Source organism: Danio rerio, chromosome 5 (assembly GCF_052040795.2).
Source record: "Danio rerio strain M-AB ecotype USA chromosome 5, GRCz13ab, whole genome shotgun sequence".
NCBI lineage: Eukaryota > Metazoa > Chordata > Actinopteri > Cypriniformes > Danionidae > Danio > Danio rerio.
Genome location: NC_141025.1, coordinates 40377098 through 40401126, shown reverse-complemented (window position 1 = coordinate 40401126; position 24029 = coordinate 40377098). Strand labels below are relative to the sequence as shown.

Here is a 24029-nt window from a genome sequence, read left to right as displayed (position 1 = left end):
TTGGGGGTAGTCATTGCCTACTATTAGCCCCAGACAGGACCCAATCATAATTCAGGGGATTCAATATTTACTCAGATTTTCTAAACAGCTAGACATTAATTGTCGTAAATCACAATAGATCCTTAATTTCATGGGTTTCATACAAGGTAACCCCGATCAAGCCCAATGGGGCTCCGTCTCGCACCGCAAGCCCAATGGGGCTCCGTCTCGCACCGCAAGCCCAATGGGGCTCCGTCTCGCACCGCAAGCCCAATGGGGCTCCGTCTCGCACCGCAAGCCCAATGGGGCTCCTTCTCGCACCGCAAGCCCAATGGGGCTCCTTCTCGCACCGCAAGCCCAATGGGGCTCCTTCTCGCACCGCAAGCCCAATGGGGCTCCTTCTCGCACCGCAAGCCCAATGGGGCTCCTTCTCGCACCGCAAGCCCAATGGGGCTCCTTCTCGCACCGCAAGCCCAATGGGGCTCCTTCTCACAATGTCTTCGGCCCGTTGGGGCACGCTCTCAATGTCTTCGGCCCGTCGGGGCATGCTCTCAATGTCTTCGGCCCGTCGGGGCACGCTCTGAGGGCCTACTCACACTATGCCAACCGTGCTGAATCTGCTTCAAGCACGGTTCACTTGGCCGGCCCTGGCCCGGTTGGAAGAGGTGGGCCTGAGCGCGGTTCATTGGGCTTTGGCGCGGTACGCTTGTGTGTGAGTGCGAAACGCGCCAAAGCCAGAAACTGAAAGCGAGATGCGACTTTTAAGTGATTGTTTCATATAGATTTATTATTCAATCTTACTGTTCAGTGAACGCAAACTGCAGTAGATTTATTAAAGACGCAAACTTCTCACTGCACGACAGCTCTGCACCTTCAGCAGACCACCTCATTCCTGCAGCAGCAGCACGAGAGCTTTATGATTGTTTCTGAGCGCCAAAAGTGGCGGATCTGTTCGGCAAAATATCTGACTGCGTGTCACCGCATCCCTAAGGACTGTTTGGTGAAATATTTGACTGCATGTCACTGCATATCAAACGACTGACACAATATAACTAGAGAAATCTCCTCTGTGTGGCTGAGTGAGAGCGCTTCTCACTGAACAGCGCAGCAGCGATGACGTAAGTGTGCCGAGGCCCGTTCGTGGTGTGAGTGCGGGCTGTCGGGAAAGACGGGAAGGGGGTCAATCGTGCTTTGGCCCAGTTCAAGGCAACTGTACCTAGTGTGAGTACGGTCTGAATGTCTTCAACCCGTGGGGGAACACTCCGGATGTCTTCGGCCCGTCAGGGCATGCTCTCAATGTCTTCGGCCCATCGGGGCACGCTCTCAATGTCTTCGGCCCGTCGGGGCACGCTCTCCTTCCTCTACCCGTTGGGGCAATCTCTCTCTCCTCTGCCGTAGGAGCTCTCTCTCTCTCTCTCCCCCTCTGCTTTAAGGGCACTCTCTCTCTCTCCTCTGCTCGTCGGGGCACTCTCTCCTCTGCTCGTCGGGGCACTCTCTCTCTCGCTCTCTCTCTCTCTCCTCTGCTCATCGGGGCTCTCTCTCTCTCTCTCCTCTGCCCGTCGGGGCACTCTCTCTCTCCTCTGCCCGTCGGGGCACTCTCTCTCTCCTCTGCCCGTCGGGGCTCTTTCTCTCCCCCTCTGCCCGTCGGGGCATGCTTTTTTCTGCCTGTTGGGGCTCTCTCTCTCTCTCTCCCTCCTTGGCATATCGGGGCATGCGCTCTCTCCTCTGCCTGTCTGGGCACTCTCTCGTCTGCTTGTCGGGGAACGCTTCTTCTTTTCTGCCCATCGGGGCAATCTCTCTCTCTCTCTCCCTCCTCTGCTCGTCGGGGCACACTCTCTCTCTTATGCTTGTCAGGGCATGCTCTCTCCTCTACCCGGCGGGGTATGCTCTCTCTCTCTCTTATCTTCATTAGGGCTTCTAGCATCTATTAGCCTAATCGCGTGCTTCGTTTTATCTTCATATTGGATCTCTTGTATACCTCTCTGCCCGTCAGGGCACTATTTAATCTCCATTTTTACCTTGCGCGATTTGCATGAATATACAATGTAAGATATCTCATCTATTGTCATTCTGTTTTAGGATTACTACAAAACTGAACCATACAGTTTTGCCTTTTTGGGGTTGGCTTCGCCCTGCCTTCATCTTCAGGCAGGATCTGCCAGCTCATCCAGAGTTCTGCACTATAGACGGGGGTTACGCCAAAGAACTTTATGAAAGGACTGTAACGAACTCTCATTCATGCAAACAATTCACAATAAATGTTCAAACGTTTGTCTGCCTCCTAGAGTCTTTCTGGTAGAAATGAAAGCTTTAGCGAAGGTTCTACCAGGAAGACTGAGATGTCACGTCATTCATAATAATTATCTCGTCAGCCTATAACAACCAAGCAAGCCATGTATAAAAGCTCATCTAAACAATCTGTTTCGCTGTATTCAGGTGACGTTGCGGAAGTTTCCCTCCATCCTCCCCATCACCACCACCACCAGGTTGGCCTCGTCTCCACTCAGGGGGTTGGCTTCGCCCTGCCTTCATCTTCAGGCAGGATCTGCCAGCTCATCCAGAGTTCTGCACTATAGACGGGGGTTACGCCAAAGAACTTTATGAAAGGACTGTAACGAACTCTCATTCATGCAAACAATTCACAATAAATGTTCAAACGTTTGTCTGCCTCCTAGAGTCTTTCTGGTAGAACTATGGTTAAGAACTAGCATTGAAGGCACAGGCAACAAAAACAGTTACATTGTATTCAGAGCAGAAAATTGCAAGATTCAGAAAGGTCTAATAAATAATCTGATGGGTGTTTTGAGCTGAAACTTTACAGACACATTCTGGAGAAACAAAAGACTTATATTAAATCTTGAAAAAGGGGTCAAATAGTTGCCTTAAAAAATCATTTTTGGGTCTACTATACCTTTAAGCATTTCTGTTCATTGTCTATTATAAGAAAGCAAATATGTAGTTAAATATGCAAACAAAACACACAAATTATTAAATAATACATAGAAAGAAAGAAAGGTTTACAATTTTTCCTAACAGAAAAAAATACTTGTTAAAGTTACGTGAGAAATATGTAGATATGTGTGGGATAATGGAGTTTTGGAAGATTAAGTGAATAAATTAAAGTATATAATAGCACTACTAATTAATAAAGGGGAAAGGTTGATGTTGGTGCAATGCTATTCTTATGCTCACAAGGTACATATGAGTTAATCAGGTGTTTCTGTGGCCTGGGGATCCAGTCAAATGTCTTAAAGCAGCAATTGAGCTAAAGGCTAAGCTACACTGCACAGAGTGACCTACTGTATATGTAATGTGTCCCTGACTCACCATTAACTTTGCTGAGATAACAGTTTTGATTGTATGACTAAATTGGGCCTCAGATTAGAGCAAGTAACTGGCTACAATGTTTTATACCCTCCGTCAGCGAGGTTCCAGCACATCAGCCTCAAACAAAGGGACGGTGATTTATCCACCATTTAAAAAAGCCAACTAGGAATTATCTGGAAAGGTCATCCTCAATTTCAGTATAGAAATGATCTTTTCCCACAATGTAATAAACATTTATCTGATCCTTTTATTGGCTTGATTAGAGCTGACAGCTTAGTTAAGCCGTTTTGCCTGGCCGTGCAGGGTCATGACAGTTAACGTTGCGAAAAGTTCCACCGGCCAGGTTTGGTATTCATTGAGGTTTGGAGAGAGAGTGAAAAAGGCAAGGACGGCAGCCCGACTCTCCATTATTACTGATATGGGCTGAAGGCGCCGCCTGACCTGGTCATATTCATTTAGATGCCAATAAATATAGCCTTTCATCTTCACCTGATGCTTGCTCTCGTCTGCAGCTGTGTGTCTGTGTGTGTATGAACAGGACCTCACCGCTTCCTTGTGTTTGTTCGAGGTTTTAATAAGGATTTCAAAAACTAACAATCGCAGCAGGCACCATGATGTCAAAAACATGTCAAAAATGCTAATCATTTTAATGTTAAAACCCCTGATATCATTTGACCTCCACATATTGATTCCGCTTTGACCACCAAAATAACAAGACAAAAAAGTGTAATGATATTTTACAGTTTGAACCCAAAAATGACCAGTCTGTTAGATGAAGAAGAACTAGGGTCAGAGATTCAATAAAAAAGAAAGTTTACTGAAGATAATTTTACAACAACACAGCAAATTTACTCTTTACACAAAACCAGACAGGGTGTGATTCAGGTAAATGGTTCCGATTGATAGACAATTCTAAATATGTAAGTCAATGAGGAATTGTATCTGAGTAGAGATATGGATGGCGACATGGTTCTTGGATCAGGTCGATGGTGGACCATCCTCGGATGCATATACACCGCAAGAGAACAATCTGTTTTAAAAACTCAAGGTTGTTTTGTGGTATCCTCAGCTGTCTCATCAACTGGTTTAAACTGGTATATTCAATATTCAGGCTGCTATGTTCTCACTCCACTGTAAAACCCAACAGTCCACTTTATCTAATGAAATGAGTGTAGTTAATTCAAAATGTACGGAAAGTTCATTCTACTCATTTGAAAAGAGGTTTGAACTCAGTGTTGAAGGTAATAAGTTAATTAAATACCTTATTACTTCAACTTAAATAGAGTAAGTTCACAGCATTCATATAGGTCGAGTGTCGCGTACACTGTTAATCCACGCGTGACTCCAGCTGAGCTCTCACAGAGAGAAAATGAAAACAAAATTTAACGGCAGCAAACTATAAAAGCAACACTTCACGCATGTTTTGCCAATACAACGTGGTGTCTCTGTCGTGTAAACACTGTGGCAGTAATGAATATCAATGAAGTTTCACAATAGAGCGAGCTGATTGGTTTGAACCAAGCCTTACTCATGCATTAATGCAGCACACTCTGTGACGTAATAAGTCACACTCTGGTACAGACGTCCAGTCTGCACGCTGGAATAGACGCTATCATCGCATGGCCATGACGCAGCTTCAAAAATTCGTTTCAAACCGGAAGTACGAATTTGCTTGAAATAACGCAAAAAACAACCAATTTACACTTTTTAATGAAATATAGGTGTCCTAATAGTGTTTTTAGCAGTGTGGGACACATATACGACTGTCAACAGCTCAAAAAATGTGTTTTGGTGTTTCGTGACCCCTTAAGTTCACAGTACTCATTAGGATTAGTTTTTGAACTTGAATGGTTTGCTGCAATCAGTTTTCTCAAATGATTTGATTTACCTTAACTTTTTGGGTTTTACCGTGTACACAAAGTCTATCTTGAATAAAAAGGAGAATCACTTTAAACAGAATTAACACATAATAATAATAATATCAAAATCCCTTTTAGACAGTATTAACATGTATAAACAGTTGTTTCCAATCATCAAGGCCTTCAGCTCCACTCTAGAGGAAAGAAAGAGGTTTGGTGGCTCCTGAAAATAGTTACAAAGAGAGAGGCAAATGCACTGAACATTCTTACATTAGGCAATGTATTAAGTTTATTCCTTAGTCAAAATAATTTCAAGATTAAATACTGATTCAAATAAACAATAATAGATTAATGAGAAAAGAACGTTTAGTTGATCCTTGATTGAGAAGGATTGGAAGACAGAAATCCGAATCCATCAAAAGTATTATAGTAGACGAAAAGTTTTACCAATTACAAATTCACTCTGGATTTTGAATCCCTAAAATGCATGTAAACTACTTTGATGTCAAGATGAAATCCGACTGAACTAATGCTATGCTCAATTGATGTTTTTAAGGCCAGTGATAAATTTGGCAGTGTTAGCAGGTGACAAACATATATACACAGTATATATACAGTATATTTTACAGTCACATTTATGCATTGTGAGCATTGCTGCCTATCCAAGTTTTAGAAAGAACAAATAATAACTTGACTTCTAGTTGATCATTTGGTATCAGAAGTGGCTAATATGAAAGGCAAAGGCCTCTAGATTACGCTTATTTTGCCACAATAAAATATGATCATGCCTTGACTTTTAATTTGGACAGTAAGGTTTGACTTTACTTGTCACTTCCCATGAGCTTGGAGGACTGCATCTATACAATGACTCAAATAACTTATTAATAAAGTCATATGGAATGGCAAAGAAAGCGTTCTTGCAGAACTCCCAGAGCTTATCAAGATTCTTTTGATTCATTTTCATTGCCTCCTCCTTCATTTATCCCAGACATGCTCAATAATGTTCATGTCTGGTGACTGGGCTGGCCATTTCTTGAGCACTTTGACCTTCTTTGCTTTCAGAAACTTTAATGTGGAGGCTGAAGTATGAGAAGGAGTACTATCCTGCTGAAGAATTTGCCCTCTCCTGTGGTCTGTAATGTAATGGGCAGCACAAATGACTTGATACCTTAGGCTGTTAATGTTGCCATCCACTCTGCAGATCTCTTGCATGAGCCATACTGAATGTAACCCCAAACCATAATTTTTACCAAACTTGACAGATTTCTGTGAAAATGTTGGGTCCATGCAGGTTCCAACAGGTCTTCTGCAGTATTTATGATGATTGGGATGCAGTTCAACAGATGATTCATCAGAAAAATTTACCTTCTGCCACTTTTCCAAACTATCAACTAGAAGTCAATTTGTTGCTCTTACAACTGGGATCGACGACTAGACTTTTGTCAGATAGTGTGTACTGTTTCAATTTGAAAGAGCACATATAACAACATAACAAAAAATCAAATTCATTTTGACAGACCTTCTTTCCATTTTTTTTATCTGGAATGTAATCAAACTGTGTCTAGGCAAAAGCATTCTACTTTTAGCTTAATAATCTGCTTAGTTACAAAATGTGTTTTTGAAATGACATCGAATGTATACCTAGAATCATTCACAGACAGTACACACGGTGTGCAGCTAAAAAAAGATCTTCGCTGGCAAAGAATATGATGCATTTGCAGATTTGGTTTCAATCATGTTCACCTCATCCACCGCTTATCATGTTCTCAGTGTTATTAAATGTCCTGTTACAACTCAGAGTTAGAAAATCTCACGGGATTTCATAACTGTTTTATGTTTTGGCAAATCAGTGACCATTTTGTATGTATTCATACAATGTTGTTTCTAAGGGTTCATATGGTAAATACATAAAATGCATTTTCTTGTGGGATTTGGTTAAAGAAGCTTTGAGTGATTCAATACATGCATGCAGGGAACTGAATAAATAATTCAAACTGATTTTATATACATACTGTATATATACAGTATATATTTATCTTTTTTTTTAAGTTACAAGGATAATAAAGTAAAAATGCAGTGTTGTTTCCTGAAATGTTTCCAAGTTAAAGTGTGCCTACTTTTAAAAGTTCATTTACAAGTGTAGTTTTTCCGATAATCTACGTAATAGGGATGTCCAGATCCAATCATGTGATCTGAAATCAGGCCCGATTATGCGGTTTTAAACTTGAGCGGAATCGGACATTACCTCCTGATCAGGACTCGAATATATTTGTATGTTCTCATTATTTTTTTTAACACATCTATAGTTATGCAGTGGCACAGAGTTAGACCTCTTTCTTGGCTTTACACAGAAACAGTAATGTATGCGGCGGCATGACATCACTTTGTTGCAGAGACACTATTGGTTAAATGCTGGCAAAGTAGAACACGGAAGCAGCTTGAAGCGGAAATTGCGAGTATATCTGCGGTCTGGAGGTATTATAAAGTTGATGACGACAACTTTGCCGTACCTAATTGTGAGATATGTAAACAAACCTGATAAGGCACCTTAAAAACAAACACCTGACACAATACAGCGAGTTTATCTAGGCAACCCAACTGAAGACAAGTCAGCTGAGGCTACAGGAGAGTTTGAAGAAGAGAGAAAAGACTGCCTCGTGACAAGGCACAGGACATCACAGCCAAGATAGCGCAAATGACTGCAATGAGTGACCTGCCATTCACCTTTGTAGAGAACCCTGGATTTATTAGGTTTTTTTTTTGACATAGCACTAAAGTTCAAAAGTGAAGAATTGATGTTATGCATTACTTGATTGTTCAAGCTACCTCACAGAAGGTGAAAACTTTGTGACCTCATAACTTTGTGCTAGACTGTCCTACAGACTTAAGGTTGCGCTCATTTAACTCAGACTACTAATTTGCCAACCACTGATGACCTTTCAACTTTTTAGCAACACCCTAGCAACCACTTACGGCACCCTAGCAACTGTCCCATAGACTTCCATTGTAAAAAAAACATTGTCATTGACTTTACATTGGACTTACCAGTTCATACTGGAAACATACTAACATTACTTATTCGTTAATTTATTTTCAGTTTAGTCCCTTTATTAGGGGTCGCCACAGCGAAATGAACCGCCAACTTATCCAGCACGTTTTGTGCAGCAGATGCCCATCCAACGGCAACCCATTTCTGGAAAACAACTATACACACTCATTCACACTCATACACTACGGACAATTTTAGCCTACCCAATTCACCTGTACCACATGTCTTTGGACTGTAGGGGAATGTGCAGCACCCGGAGGAAACCCACGCGAACACAGAGAGAACATGCAAACTCCACACAGAAACACCAACTGACACAGCCGAGGCTCGAACCAGCGACTTTCTTGCTGTGAGGCGAAAGCACTACCTATTGTGCCTTCGCGTCACCCAGAAACATACTAACAAATATACTAATTCATGCTATAACATGTTAGTTTAACTAGAAACATGCTAGCAACATGCAAAATCATACTAGAACCACCTAGCAACTGCCTAGCGACTACTCAGAACACCTTAGTAACTGCCTAGCAACATCTTAGCAACCACCTAGCTACACCCTAGCAACCACCTAGAACACCTTAGCAACCACCTAGCAATGCCTTAACAACCATTTAAAACACCTTAGCAACCACCTAGAACCCTCAGGCAAGCACCTAGCAACCATTAAGAACTCCTTAGCAACACCTTAGTAACCAACCAGAACACTCTAGCAACCACCTAGCAACACCTTAGCATCCACCCAGAACACCCTAGCAACCGCCAAGCAACCAATCAGAACACCTTAGCAACCACATAGCGACACTTTAACAACCACATAGAACACCCTTGCAACCGCCTAGCATCGCCTCAGTAACCACTCAGAACACCCTAGCAATGCCTTAGCAAGAAACATGCCAATCCAAACTAGAAACATGCTAAAATAGATGTAGTTTTCTTTCCATGCCAACTGTTTCAAATGTCTTAAAAACTACTTTTAATTGAAGTTTATTTATAAACAAACTTCGAGAGGATCACATGCTTATGATTTATCACTGCAGATCTCACATTTACCTATCAGGATCTCCCAATCATATGATTCCTCATTGACTATAAATAACCACAGTTTCAGTGTGAAATTTCAGACGAGGCATTCTCAAGCCCCCATAAAGTTTGTCTATGAACTTTACTTTTCTAGTTTCATATTTTTAACTAATACTTTACTTTGTGCTGTGGTAAATCTGTTTTTATTGAACTAGATCAATTCATTAGAGACTTGCACTCAAAAATATTAATGTAAAACAGCCTACACAAACCAAACATTTGGAAACTCTTTATTAGAGAAGCTTAGACTGAAACAAACCAGAAAGAATGACACCCATTAGGTGCTGCTCAGATAGCCCGCTTAGCATTACTGTTATCATTTGAGAAGATGTAATGGCACGGCACAGCTTTCAGTCAAAATCAGCGGCTCACCGGGGAGAGGAGCAGTGACGCGAGATCATTTACCTTGGAAATAGATTAAATAAACCTTTCATCTCTTTTCATGGCTCTATCCTCAAGGACGTCTCCCTCGCCCCTCAGATTAAATGCATTCTGTCTCCTTTTCTATCATTTGCACAGATGAATGTCAAGAAGCCTTTGAAAAGAGCCATTATTTGTCTGTTGTAATGTTGCAGTATATTTATTCAGCTGTCTGGCGCCAAGTCAAACAATGAGCCCATTTTAACGGATACGCCGATAATCAAAGTGCATTTTTTTAACTTTAGAGACTGGTAATACACTTCATGGCAAATTTCAGTCCAATAAGATTTCGGACGCACACAGGAGTCCACAATGTAAATCAAAACAGAAAAAGCTGACCGCTTTATAGAAATACCTTTTGAAAAACATCTTACAAACAATCAATAACAGACTAATAATAAACAATAAAATAGACTAATGTTTATGCACCATTATATGTTCTTTGTGTGTCTGAGAAGTTGGAAATATACATTCCATAATATTCTGTCTTCAGTGCTAAAACTGAAACAAAGCCAAGAACAAATGCAATGGAAGCAGATCAAATAAATTAACATTTTTGCAATATCAAGGGAATTTAAGTTGCCAGAAAAATAAAACTAAACAGTTCCATATACAGTATAATTTTCTTTGTTTGTAGTGTGATTTGCTCTTACATTTTATTGCGTCATTGTTTATACTCACCGGCCACTTTATAAGGTACACCTGGCAACTGCTCCAAAATGCATTTAGGCACTTGACATGGTCAAGACAATCTGTTGCAGTTCAAACCGAGCATCAATGGGGAAAAAAAGAAGATTTAAATGACTTTGAACGTGACATGGTTGTTGGTGTCTGACAGGCAGACACCAACAACCATGCCACATTCAAAGTCACTTAAATGGTCTGAGTATTTCAGAAACTGCTGATCTTCTGGGATTTTCACGAACAACCAACTCTAGGATTTACAGAGAATGTTCTGCAAAAGAGAACATATCCAGTGAGCGGCAGTTCTGTAGGTGCAAATGCTTTGCTGATGCCAGAGGTCAGAGGAGAATGGCCAGACTGGTTTCAGTTGATAGAAAGGCAACAGTAACTCAAATGACTACTCGTTACTACAGAGGTATGCAGAAGAGTCTTGAACATGACAGTGGGTTCACTGTACTCAAATCGCCTCCACAGTCACCAGATCTCAATCCATTCGAGCACCTTTGGGAAGTGGTGGAACAGGAGGTTTGCATCATGGATGTGCAGCCAACAAATCTGCAGCAACTGCATGATGCTGTCATATCAGTATAGACCAAATTCTCTGATGAATATTTTTAGTACCTTGTTGAATCTATGCCCAGAAGAATTAAGGCAAAAAGGGGTCCAACCTGGTAATAGTAAGGTGTACCTAATAAAGTGGCCGGTTAGTGTATAATGGAGTACACCTAAAAAGATCAAAGGGGCCCCAAATTTTTAGAATGCATTGCACTGTAACCACACATTCCCGTTCTGGATATAGCCAGAATAACATAAAAGCACAAGTAAATGCTCATCCGGCCTGGGTGTTCGTATTTGAAAAAGAGCCACTTAATGAGATTTATTGCAGACCTTGCCACAGTTGTAGTGGGTGAGGTGTCAGAATTAGTCATTGCCCTACAAGGTTAATTAGGTGATCATGTCTTTAAATAGCAAGATCACATTGCTCTTCGTCATAGCACAACCTTCTCCTTCTCCCGTCCCCTGACCGATGCCAGAGCACGGGGAGAAGCTGTCAGCCACTTTAAGAATGCCGGGCGTCCAGCGCAGGGCAAGCGGGTAAGTTAGTGTGAAAGTGAAGTTGTCACTCAGCGACAGCAGAGGTGCAGTGTGGGACGGAGGAGCTAACGGCTCCTGCGCTGCTCTGAATCCAGACCATCTGTGGCCCCAGCTGGAGCTCCGGCAATGGTCTGGCACTTGTTCCGTGCCATATTTACAGATCTAAACACAAATGGCTACTGCCTGATTGTTTCACGATTCATTAGTCAGACAAGCTCCAGTCTCTCGCCAGCCCAGCTGTTACAGAGTGAACCTTTGTCACTTAATAGGGCTGATTATAACTTTCCATCAAAAGTATTGATCTGTCGCTACAGACCTTGATGATATCTCAGAGGAATTGTCAAGTGGAGGAAACATGTAAATGATATAGAAATGTGTTTTTCATTATTATACAGGTCCATATTTAGATTTTTTTTTCCAAGCACATTTTACCATATACCAAAAACCAAATACTAATTATGTATGTAACTGTGATTAATTGGTGATTTATGTTTTTTTTTCATATAGTGAAATGTACATCCCAAAAATCTAATCACATTTAAAAAGATGCAAAACCATAGAAACTGTCAAATTAGGATGTAACTACTGGACTCTAATAAGGGATTTTATATACATGGTATATTAATTGAATTTAAAGTTTATATCGCTTTGAATTACATTTTTTAAATAAAATAATTAAATAATTGTTAATGTTTCATCTCCATTTATTGTATAACATATTTATAAAAGAACAGATTTATTCTTATTCTTAATTATTATTATTTTATTTGATACGAACATGTTGATACCAATGTAACCCCACCAGTCCTATGCCACCCAACCAAGCTGGGATTGAACCGGCAACCTTCCAAATGGGAGTCAGTTGCTCTAGCCGACCTCCGTTACACTCACCCCCCTAAACCTCCCTCCCATCTATGTCACGGCACCAATGTAACTCGGCTGGTCTTACACCAGCCAACCCGCTCTAAGCTGGAATCAAAGCAGCGACTTTCTGCATGGAAGTCAGTTGCTATACCAAGAGCAGAGCTAGAGCACCTTTTAGGTGTACCTGCACAGCACGTCACTAGCTGGTCTCTGTTACACTAACATTGGTGAAAACCACACCGGCAAAGTTTAATCCTCACTCATCAATTGGGGCGCTGGTCTGTTCTGTACCACATGTCCTCTAAAACTCTCTGACTTCACTCCTTTACCCATAACTTCATTCCACCTCTGATTGACTGTTTCAGGCACCAATATATATACACACACACACACACATTCATTTCTCATGCAAAATCAACAGTTACCTATTATTATTATTTTATTTATTAATAAATAATGTTTTGCTGTTGATTGTTTGTAAATGAGTGGACTTTATTGTTTCTAAAATTAAGTGAATAACCAACTATTTAAAGTGTACAATTGACTAGAAAACGGTTGGTTCATTTTAAGAAATTGAAAAAGATTTTACTATACTTATGTTTGTGTAGTTTTGTCAATTTATTATTTATTTATTTTTTGTCAAGATCATTTTTGTGTGTAATTGGTGGTTTGAGTTATTCCTGGGTAGGAAATAATTTCTATTATTGTAATTGGTAGACTAAAATCTACCTGGCACCTGAACATTTTAGTTAACAAAACTTAATTCAGAAATGACAGTTATGCACTGTTTAGTAGTCTTTTAATGTTGTCAAATGATTGTTGTTCTATTAAAGAGCAAAACACTTTTTGGTTTTGGCCAAATAATGAACAAAGTAATAAGGTTAGACAAACCATTTTTTTTTTTTTACCAACAACACACAAGCCTCCCCTACAAATCAGCACTGGTTGTATGATCGCCGGACCTGTGATTTCAGTGCAGTATTGCCAAAAGTGCGAGCAGTAAAAATGTTACTATTTACCCCAAGTTGTAACAGAGAGAGGGTTAGTTGTAATACATGCTTATAAATTTAGATTTCACACAATTAATTTAAATTCAGTTTACTTTAAATATAATATTTCCTCAGTACTTAACTCAATTTCTTTTTATTCTAGAAAGCACAGCATGTTTATTTATTTATCTATTGGATAAACATTTTTAGATTTATTTGCATTATTATATAATAAATTTATTTGCATTATTGGCAATAAAATGTACATTTTTTTCTATTAAAAATATTTTGTATAAAAAAAACTTTTATTTAAAAAGTTTTCAACATTACACTCAAAATTAAAAAAAATATTTTGGTAGTTTAACTGGTGTCCAACAGTGTGTGGCTTTTTTGTAACACCTTGTTACAACTAATCCCCACAGTGTCGTGTTTTCCTGTGGGATTTTTCAAAATGGTTCCATCATTTAGCCTAGAAGACGGGAATCACAACAATATAAGATTTTACTTGCATACATCACAGATTAAGAAAAAAAATTATATATATATATATATATATATATATATATATATAGAGAGAGAGAGAGAGACAGAGGGAGAGAGAGAGAGAGAGACAGAGAGACAGAGGGAGAGAGAGATAATAATGAAAAATACCTCTATGGTGCAAAAATGGTTTCTCATCCAAATTTCGCTGAACTTTTTCAATAATTGGCAGGAAAATGACTGATGGTGAAACCCTCGAAAGCCTTAAGCAAATACCTTAAAACTCTGTGTTACATTTAACCTCACGTTACTTGTGCTCCCCTAAGTATGCCTAGCAGTATATATAGCAAGCAAACTATTGTTATACTGATTGATATTTTAGTAGGTGTCTTCATGTAAATCCTAGTAAAAATATATTTTAACTATCATATTTTATATTCAGAAAATATTTATTAAGCAGCATACATTTTAATGTTGATTAATTTTCTTTTTCGGCTTAGTCCCTTGGAATCTGGTGTCACCACAGTGAAATGAACCGCCAACTTATCCAGCACATGTTTTACACAGCGGATACCCTTTCAGCTGCAACCCATCACTGGGAAACACCCATACACACAAATAATACAGTCAATTTTAGCATAGCACATATCTTTGGACTTGTGGGGGCAACAAGAGCACCTGGAGGAAACCCACGCGAAGACGGCGAGAACATGCAAACTCCACACAGAAATGCCAATTGACCCAGCTGAGGTTCAAACCAGCGACCTTCTTGCTGTTAGGCGATTGTGCTACCCACTGCACTACCGCGTCGCCCCTAGATCCTAATGTATGCAGGTAAAAAATACACTGAAAGCTGTATTATTTGGTTTATATATCATTTTTAGGGAACAATAGAAAAAGACTTTAGTGATTAACTTGTAACTTACCAAAACGCCTGTGGCTTATGTAGCTCTTCCACCTAAAACAGCAAAGGGAGAAAGAAAGCATATCTTCAGGTCAAGCGTTTTATTCCACAGGGGCCTATTGATTTCACATAAAGGAACAATAATGGCCCACGGTAAAATAACTCACTGATCTGGGACTCCAGACATGAGTTTGTATTGGCTTTCTGCCATTCTTGATCCTGCTCAACACTATGTGTTTAGATCTCTGTGTCAGAAAGGAGCAGGAAGCATATGGTGGTTTAAATGCCCATCTGCAGGACTGATCAAATCTTCATTTATTACCACTTTGTTTTGCTAACACACCATGATTGATCAGAGCTGAGGAAATTAGGCGACACACTTCAGAGGAAGAAACAGTGTGTTAACATTAGGGGAGTAAATGAAAGGAAGAAAATACTTCAAACAGTCTCCCACTCTCTATCATGTTGTACTTAAGGAGCAGCAAGAATAGCTTTCCGCTGCCTGAAGACTGAGGCTTGAACGCTAGACTAAGCATTTCATGCCTCGGAACTTTAAATAAGAGATTTAATTAACTTGTTATCAGCTAATTAGTTCATATTGATTAATGCACTATTAATTTTCTAGAGACCAAATGAGTCTTTAATGACTACTGGACATCAAATTACCGGTTGTATAATTAGTGACACAAGGTTTTTTTTTTCAGTCATTCAGAATGTTGGACATAAAACAGCATTGAGTCTTAGTTAAATTTAAAGAAAAAAAATAGGAAATCTTATTTAAAATAGAAAAATATATACATTTTTTATTTTCTGAAACTGTGGTCAAGTCTGAAAACGATATAATTATTAATAATTAATAATTATTTAATATACAATGTTATATTATTTTATGTATCATTATTATAAGTAGTAGTAGTTGTTGAAGTATTACATATACTATATGTAGTGTTAGGGGTAACGCATTATAAGTAACGTGAGCTACAAAATAATATTAATGAGTAAAGCAATGCATTACTTTTAAAAAGTAATAACATTTGAGTTACTTTTTAGTTCCATTAGCTTTTACAAAATAAATTGCTGAATTAAAATTAGTCACAATGAATGATGCAGTCAATGAGAGAATGTGTTTATTATTTTGAACGCATTGAAGAAAAGGAAAAGCGAATTTCCTCAATGGACAGTGATTTTACTTAATACAAATAGTACAAAAGTAGCAAACACATTGCTTTAGTCTTTTAATAATCTGCATATTTGGTATGTATGGCTCTGGGGTCAGAAGCTCTTTGATAACATTATCTTAAAATATATTTGTTTACGTGTCTTTTTTTTTAAAGGTAAATTTAGGCGTAGGTGTAAAAAAAGAAAGAAAAAAACAAGTTCTGAAGGAGATCAAGCCTCAGGTAGGTGATAAAAGTAACTCAAAAGTAACGTATCGCATTACATATCATAAAAAGTAACTATAGTTTTAAATGAGGAGATGATAGATGAGGAGATTACCCCACAAAAATGTGCAAAGCGCTTTGAGTGTCCTGTAAAAAAGTGCTATAAATCTAAGGAATTATTATTATAAAATTTAAATATTTAAAAAACAGGGCTCTCATAAAACACATCCAGTTGAATGTAAAAATGCTCTTCAAGTTGTGTCATTCATATTCAATTTAATTTGGTTAATGTTAAATTATCAATTAATTTGCAAATTAGAATATTTGCAGATTTTTAAGGCGATCATTCAGTCTAAAGTATATATACATTTACATATGTAAATAAATAGATTTTAACGTTATGTTATATGTTTAATAGATAAATAGAAATCTGTGCATTTCTGTTGATGCAAAATGTTTCGTACCGATCAGTTAAGAATTGGTAGATTTTAGATTTCATACAAGATCATTAAGATTTATTTGAGACATGCGTAATTATGAAAACAAAGTTTGCTCATGTAATTTCACAGAAGTGGCCATCGGTCATCAGCTGTTATTTTTGATCTTCGCTTGACTGCCAATGCTCTTTTGAACGTGTCCCCTGTGAGTCTCACGGACAGTCTCTGTGTGCATAATGCACATCTGCAGGAATCTGAAATACAGATGTGCAAAAATATCCACTCCAGCCTTCTTTTCTCTCACTGTTGAAATCAAATATTCACATTGTAGTCATCCTGCATCAAGCTTGAAGGGGCATCCCTTCAGGATGGGTTACAACCTCATGCGGTTGCTCTTGTCCCGTCCCACGTAAGTGGCATGTCTGGAATGGTCCAAAGTGCAATCAGCAGGGACCCTTGAGCCTCCAGTGCATCTGTCATGACGGTGACAGCTCCGGCCCCTCACACTGTTCTAAGTGATGTCTTCAGTATGTCTGCATGGGAAATAATTGATGGCGTGCTTGGGATTTTTAAGGCGAGGAGCCGTTAAACATTCACTGAAGGAACCGGTCTAATGCAACACGTGATGCACTCTTTAGTGAGTCATAAAGGCCGTGACAGAATAACAGAGATCCCCCGGTAATCAGCCACTGATGCATTCCCTCAAATTTTGCCTAAAAAGGAATGACGTTGTGAGTGCCTGCACATGATAATGAGTTCATTTAAACAAGTTGCTCTGTGCCACAAGAGAAGAATAATAATGATTGTTTTGAATATCTTTCTTTTAAAATAATGGTTGCAAAAGGGGGGTGGGGGGCTTGCATGGATGACATTAAAAAAAAGCATTTTGCCAGCACCAGTGGTGTTAGTGCGTCGACATATGCACTCCGGTGCTCACGGCGTTCAATTCCCACCTCTTAGTCTTATGCCGATCCTACCCTTCTCTCTGAGAAGACATCATATTGTTTTGTTTATTTTAAAAATCTTTTTTGGGGGCTTGTGATTAAGCAGAACGAAAAGAAAAATTGCTTACGATAACGTTTTTCTCTGGCGCTTGAACCACAGATCTGACAGATTATAACAGCTTTAACACACCTTTCAAAGTTGTGTGTCACAAAAACACTCCGTAATCCACTCAAAATGCTATTGAAACTCATAATTGTAACGAGGGGTGTGAATATACACTGGTCTCACGGTTTGGTTCGGTTACAATTATCATGCCATCGATTCGGTTCAATTCGATATCTCGGTGCATTGATGATGCTTTCCATACATAATTAGCTTTTTTTCCTCACAACACAAGATTTTTTTTTTAATCTATAAATATATTTATACTTATATATTATTTGAAATACAGTTTTGTTCTTCAATACAGCAGTAAGATATATGAACTGTACCCTTAATTTGACCCGCTCAAAGAAAACATTTTTTCTGAATGTATCAAACAAAACTCCAATACATGCACAGAAGACAGCATGAGCATTTATAGCAAATAAACTAATGTAAATATTATCCCATTTGCTTTTTGAGCGCTGAAAGGTGAGGTTTTACACCCAACAGAACGCTCAACAGAAAGGGCTGCGATCGGCTTTAGAAACGAAAGCGATATTCACCGATGGCGAAAAGAAAAGCTGAGGTTAGTCTGTATGCGCATAATACGCAAATATCACAGGTGGACAAGTGGAGAACAGTGGAGGAGACTCGCACCTCATATACGCTCGTGTCTGGATGCACAAGTATCGCTTTCACAGCCAAGAGGAGAGGAAAAGTTACCTCAAAAACAGGCCAGCGCGTCAAATGTCCAAAGGGAGAGAGAAAGGAAAAGATGGAGTTTTACAGCATTTTTCCTTAGTAGTGAAATAGCGGCTCGTGTGCTGTGCCACCTTCAAAGTAAAAGTGTTATTTACAAGCCCTCGCCTCCTTCGACATAGTATTGCAACATCACACATAGGAGATAAATGACGTCAGAACGAAAAACGGTTATGATCTATTACTGATCCAATATCGATCATTTTGACCCCCCTAGTAACGAGTAACGATGCAGCACATAAAAAATCTATCGGAGTTAAAGTATTAAAGTCATTGAAAACGTTGTGTGTGTGTGTGTGTGTGTGTGTGTGTGTGTGTATAAATATTTAAGATGGCTAATAATATTGACTTTAGAAGTTTTTATGTTTATTTTTTTTTTTATTATTCAAGTCAAACTAAAAGCAATATGAGTTTCATTATAAAAAAATATAATAGAGAATACTATGAAAATTTCACTTACTCATGCTCACAATATATTTGCCCAATGAATCACCATGCACAATCAAAGCCATTTGTTGCACAGTAGCAAAGTTGATTTTTTTTTTTTACTCCAAACTGCATTAAAAGATTTTCTTCTGTAAACTGATTTTAATTCTTATCACAGATTAATGCATTAGTAATATTATTATGAATTATTTTATATAAGGAAAATCAATGTGTTTGGTTAGTATTGCATTATATATAGGGTCCTTAAAAAAAGCTTAGATTGCTTGAAGGCCACATGTAGTACATGTACTGTTTTAGTTAACCTAGGCTCATTCTGAAAATGAGGCCACCAGAGCTGACTAACTGACTGACCAATCGACTGACCGACCATTCTCCTTCCCTAAACCTAACCAATAGTGTTTTTAAAAGCACCGATTGACTCGCCCACCCACTTCCCTTAACATAACAGACAGTTTTAAAAATCAATCCAGAAAAAGAAAACTCCTCGCCTGATTTTTACCACGTTTTCAGATTGTACCACATTCTTACCCTGTTATTTACTTGTTTATTTTATTTTTTGGCTTGTTTTTTTGTCATACCCGCTTTCTAAAACCATTCTTCACTGGACTCAAACCCCATTATTTTGGTCAACTTCTCCTTTAGTCTGTTGTACATGGCGAGCTACCGGTCAAACAGCAGGTAAGCTGTCCATATGGAGGTAAGCGCATAAAGGGACTACGTTCGCCTCATAGCGTTCGTTTTAAAAATGAAATGCAGTCATACGTACTTCTGGCTACATAATTCGCAATCTCCAGAAATGTATATAGGGCTACATTTTCAGAATGAGCCTATGTTGGTTTAAGTCATGTGAGTCAAATTTCAGGTTTCATGAGTCAAAACAGTTGAATCTGCATTTCATTAAGCTACAATGACAACTGAATGTCTTTGGCTGCATCTGAAATCTCATACTTACTAGTGAAAGATTGTGTGAAAAAAGCATTTATGAATGCAAAATTAAGCTAAAGTACTTTTATGTAATGTGCTCTTAAGTGGTTGCAAAGTAATTTTTCAAAATAAGGACCTACTCAACAGCATATGCAATGTTTACTAATTATTTGACTCTCAGTTATGGGCTTTCTGTGCAAGGCTGCCCTCTATTGATAAGTATGAATAGATCAAATTACTAATGTGAGTTCAGTACTTTTAAATATAACTGATACTGTTCATTGTCAGGTGTGTGCATATTTGCAATACTATTATATTACAAGAAAAAATAAATGTATTATTTATTATATCTACAAGTATTTTTGTTACTTCCAGGTATTCCCTATTCTCAATAAATTGACTTTTTTTTAAACTCATTATTTTAATTCTAGTGAACATTTTTGTTTATACTAAAGTAACTTTGCAAGTTCATTCAACCTATATCTAATATTAACCTATATCTAATACTTTAATAAGTTAGTTAAAAAATAGAATGTTACTTTAAAATTCCCTTCATGTTGATGGGCTTCTTTAGACATTTGTTAAAAATATAAGAAGCAAACGAAGCGATTAGCATTACAATGTTATTGACGGAAGATAACAACTTGAAATAAAAGGATGAACAAATGAGTGTGTGAACAAATGGGGCAGAAATAGGCAAATAAAAGAACATTTTGCTCTGTCACACCAATCAGCCCCCTCAGCACCCGCATCAGTACATCCAGGCCCAGTGAAAACATGTTCCAGTGCAGAGGTGTAGCCTGCTGGCACTGAATCTCATTGCCTTCCACTGGTGTTATTGTCCATCAGGCCGAATGGAAAAGAGGAAAGGCTGCAGTACCTTCCCAGCAGATGGACACCAAATATGTGCATGATTTATCTGCCCAGTGATTAACTGTGAGAAACAACACCCCACCACATGGGTGAGATATATTCATGAAAATGCATTTATTAAAAAAAGAGCAGAAGATGGGAAAAAAGAGAGAGAACGATTATTGTGTTTGAAGCCGAACTCAACAGATGAGTCAATAAAACAGCTTAAATTGACAAGCGCTTGTTATATGGACAGCATTAACGCTAGCAGATGGAGCTACAACAACACTGCATCATACTGATGGACTGTGGAAAGAAGAGTGGGAGTCCCTGAAATGTGTTGTATTGCATTTGAAATATCACAAATGCATTTCCATCCAGTCAATCAAAAAGTATTTGATTGTAATTGTTATTTCTTATTCTGCTCTTTGAATTTTTTTTCTTCTTCTCTTTATTCATGCCATCAGCTCAGTGGGGCTGAGAGAAACATTTCACCACCTGAGGCATTTTTTAAAGCCATTGACAGGTTGTAACTGGGATTTGGCTACGGCTGAAACACAGATAAATATCCGCCATTATTTCCACCAGTGTGTCTGGCTTTTTGGACGTGAGATGCTTTGGACTTTGGCAAAGGAGCAACAGCGCAAAATGCAAATTAATTATTCGCTAACAATGTCCAACAAAACAATGAGAGCATTCGTTTTGTTTCTGCTGTTGTTATTTGGAGAAATAGAAGAGGAAAGTGTTTGAGGAAATTGTGTCATTGAGTGTCTTTTGACCTGCTGTACAATATTTTATGATTTTGTCTTGTATTTTTAGGTTGTTTTGAAAGTCAAAATTTTATTGACTAACTCATAGTATGGTGTGGCTCTGTAACATTAACTGAAGTCAAAAATCACCATTTATTGGTTTCAAAACCAGTGCCAGTCCTAGATTTCTGGGGCCCTTGCCAATTTATTAATAAAAAGCCCCATGTGACCCCTCAATCCTTCAAATCCATTCTTTCAGAGCAGTTTTACTAGGCACCCTTTCTGTTTATGTCAATTTAATACATTTTGGCTTTTTTCCGTATTTGTCTTTTAAAGTTATACCCAAAACTGATCTGGCTTTATTTACTGACTTTGTTTCAGAACTGTTCGATTTTTTTTCTATTGTTGAGCACAAAAAAAGATAGTTTGAAAAACATTAGAAACCTGCACCATTGACTTCCATAGTATTTCCATTTCTGCAATGAATGTTGATGGATGCTGCTTCAACATTTCTGAATATGACTTCTTTAAAGGAAAGGAACAGAGCAGGTTTGCATAACTTTTGAAAACCAAAAAAATTTGAAAACCCTATTCATCTTTAATATTAATGAGGGCCCTATGCATACTTTACCAAGTAATTACTACATTTGTCTTTACTACTTTTATTACTATTATTATTATTATTATTAAAACAAATTGAACAATAATACTACCCAAAATGAAAAAAGGTTGTTACAGTATGGAAAATGCAAATAAAAAAGACAGTAGTGATTTCCAAATTTACTTTGACTTTTATTTTATTGCAGACAATATGAACACAAAATATTTCATGTTTCGTCCTATCCTGTCATTCAGACCTGCAACACATTCCAAAAAGGAGCAATTTAGGGCTAGAATTAGGTAAACTGGTTAAATAATGATGTGATTTGAAACAGGTGATGTCAACAGGTGATTGTTATAATGATTTGGGAAAAAGCAGTATCCAAGAAAGGTCTAGTTCTTTAGGAACAAAGATGGGCAGAGGATCGCCAGTTTCCCAACAATTACATGAGAAAATTATTTAAATGTTTAAAAGCAATGTTCAATGATTTTCAGTACGTAAAGGACAAGGACGCAAGCCTAAGGTGAACAGCGGTGATCTCCGATCCCTCAGGTAGCACGGCATCAAAAATGTTTATCTATAAGTGATATCACCACATGGACTAAGAACTATTTTGGCAAACCTTTGTCAAGTACCACAATATATAGTTACATCCACAAATGTCAGTGAAAACTGTACAGTGCCAAAAGGAAGCCCTATGTTAACAGTGTCCAGAAGTGACGTCCACTTCTCTATGCCTCGTATGTGCAATGTGAAAAGGAATGGCAACATTACAAATTGGTAAATGCTTTATTATTTCAACTTTTTAAAAATATGTTACAAAAGTCAACATTTTTGGAAAAAATTTTGAACATTTAAAAAAAACCTATAAATAATTAAATAAATAAAATAAAATAAAAATAATGAGGAACATATTAAATAATGTTTGTTGTATTGTCTGCAATAGAATACAAGTCAAAGCAAAATTAGAAATTACTTCTTTCTTTTTTATTTGCGTTTTCCATACTGTCCCAACTTATTCTAATTTGGGGTTGTATTTAATAAACAACAATAGCTATTTAAAAGTTCCCTTTGTAGGGCACATGGACACTGAATGGCTGCTGACACCCTGTATCTCAGATCATGTTGAAGTATCTAAAAAAAATAACCAATATATTTGTAGCCATTTTTCAAACAATACTCATCCACTATTCTAATACTTCTGCTGAACAACAAAAAATGATTTATTCTCCCCCAGCCACCTCTACCGTCCTGCTCCTCTCTAATATCTATCGGACACTGGCTGCCAAAATTAGGGAGAGAGATAAAGAGCATTATACCTAATGGTGCTTCCTTCAGAGTTGCTGAGTCTAAGAGCTGGCGTGAAACAGAGAAATATGAGCAGCATGTCTATGTTACTGAGACCATGCAAGAACTCAACTGTGAAGATGGACCGCCGCATGAAGGTCAGTGCTCAACCCTGGAGGTCCCACAGTAGCGCAGCCATGCTACCCCTTCTGCCCGGTCCAGAACTCATTTGGAAGGAGACACCTGCTATTCACAATCACATTACAGGCACGCGGGGAGAATATGAATATTTCATATCTTAGAGTTAATGTCAATTATTCAGATAACCCCCACTTGCAGGCTAAATTAATTATGTTGATAGAATGAGAATAGATTTTTGGAGGTTAATATGATAATGTTTATATTGAGTGTGGCATGATGGATACAACTCATTACTATTAATTGAATTAATGATAGAACAGAGACATGAGGGTCATTTATACATTGTATGTTACAGTGGTATGGTTTTACATGGATTTTCAACAAATAATTACTTTAGTTTGAGCTGCAATTGTTTTAGAAATGTACCAATATATTATCTTTAAGGGCACCTATTTTATCCCCCTTTTCAAGATTTAAGTCTTTTTTTGTCTCCAGAATGTGTCTGTAAAGTTTGAGCTCAAACACCCATCAGATTATTTTGTATACCTTTCAGAATATTGGAATTTCCTGCTCTGAACAGTATGTAGCTGTATTTGTTGCCTGTGCCTTTAATGCTAGTTCTCACCACCCA

At 38.2% G+C, this 24029-nt stretch overlaps 1 protein-coding gene across 19 annotated transcripts in view; it reads left to right on the top strand.

Moving 5' to 3' along the window:
- paqr3a (progestin and adipoQ receptor family member IIIa) overlaps positions 1-24029 on the top strand; it is a 238227-nt gene that overhangs the window by 170701 nt on the left and 43497 nt on the right. The window contains exon 1 of one of the 19 annotated variants that reach the window (XM_087251497.1): positions 11387-11493. The exons of the other annotated variants lie outside the window; for them this stretch is intronic. Coding sequence (XP_087107623.1) covers positions 11426-11493 — 68 coding nt within the window. The 5' untranslated portion in view covers positions 11387-11425. Of the gene's footprint in view, positions 1-11386; positions 11494-24029 lie in introns of those variants that run through there. 19 annotated transcript variants of the gene reach the window in all.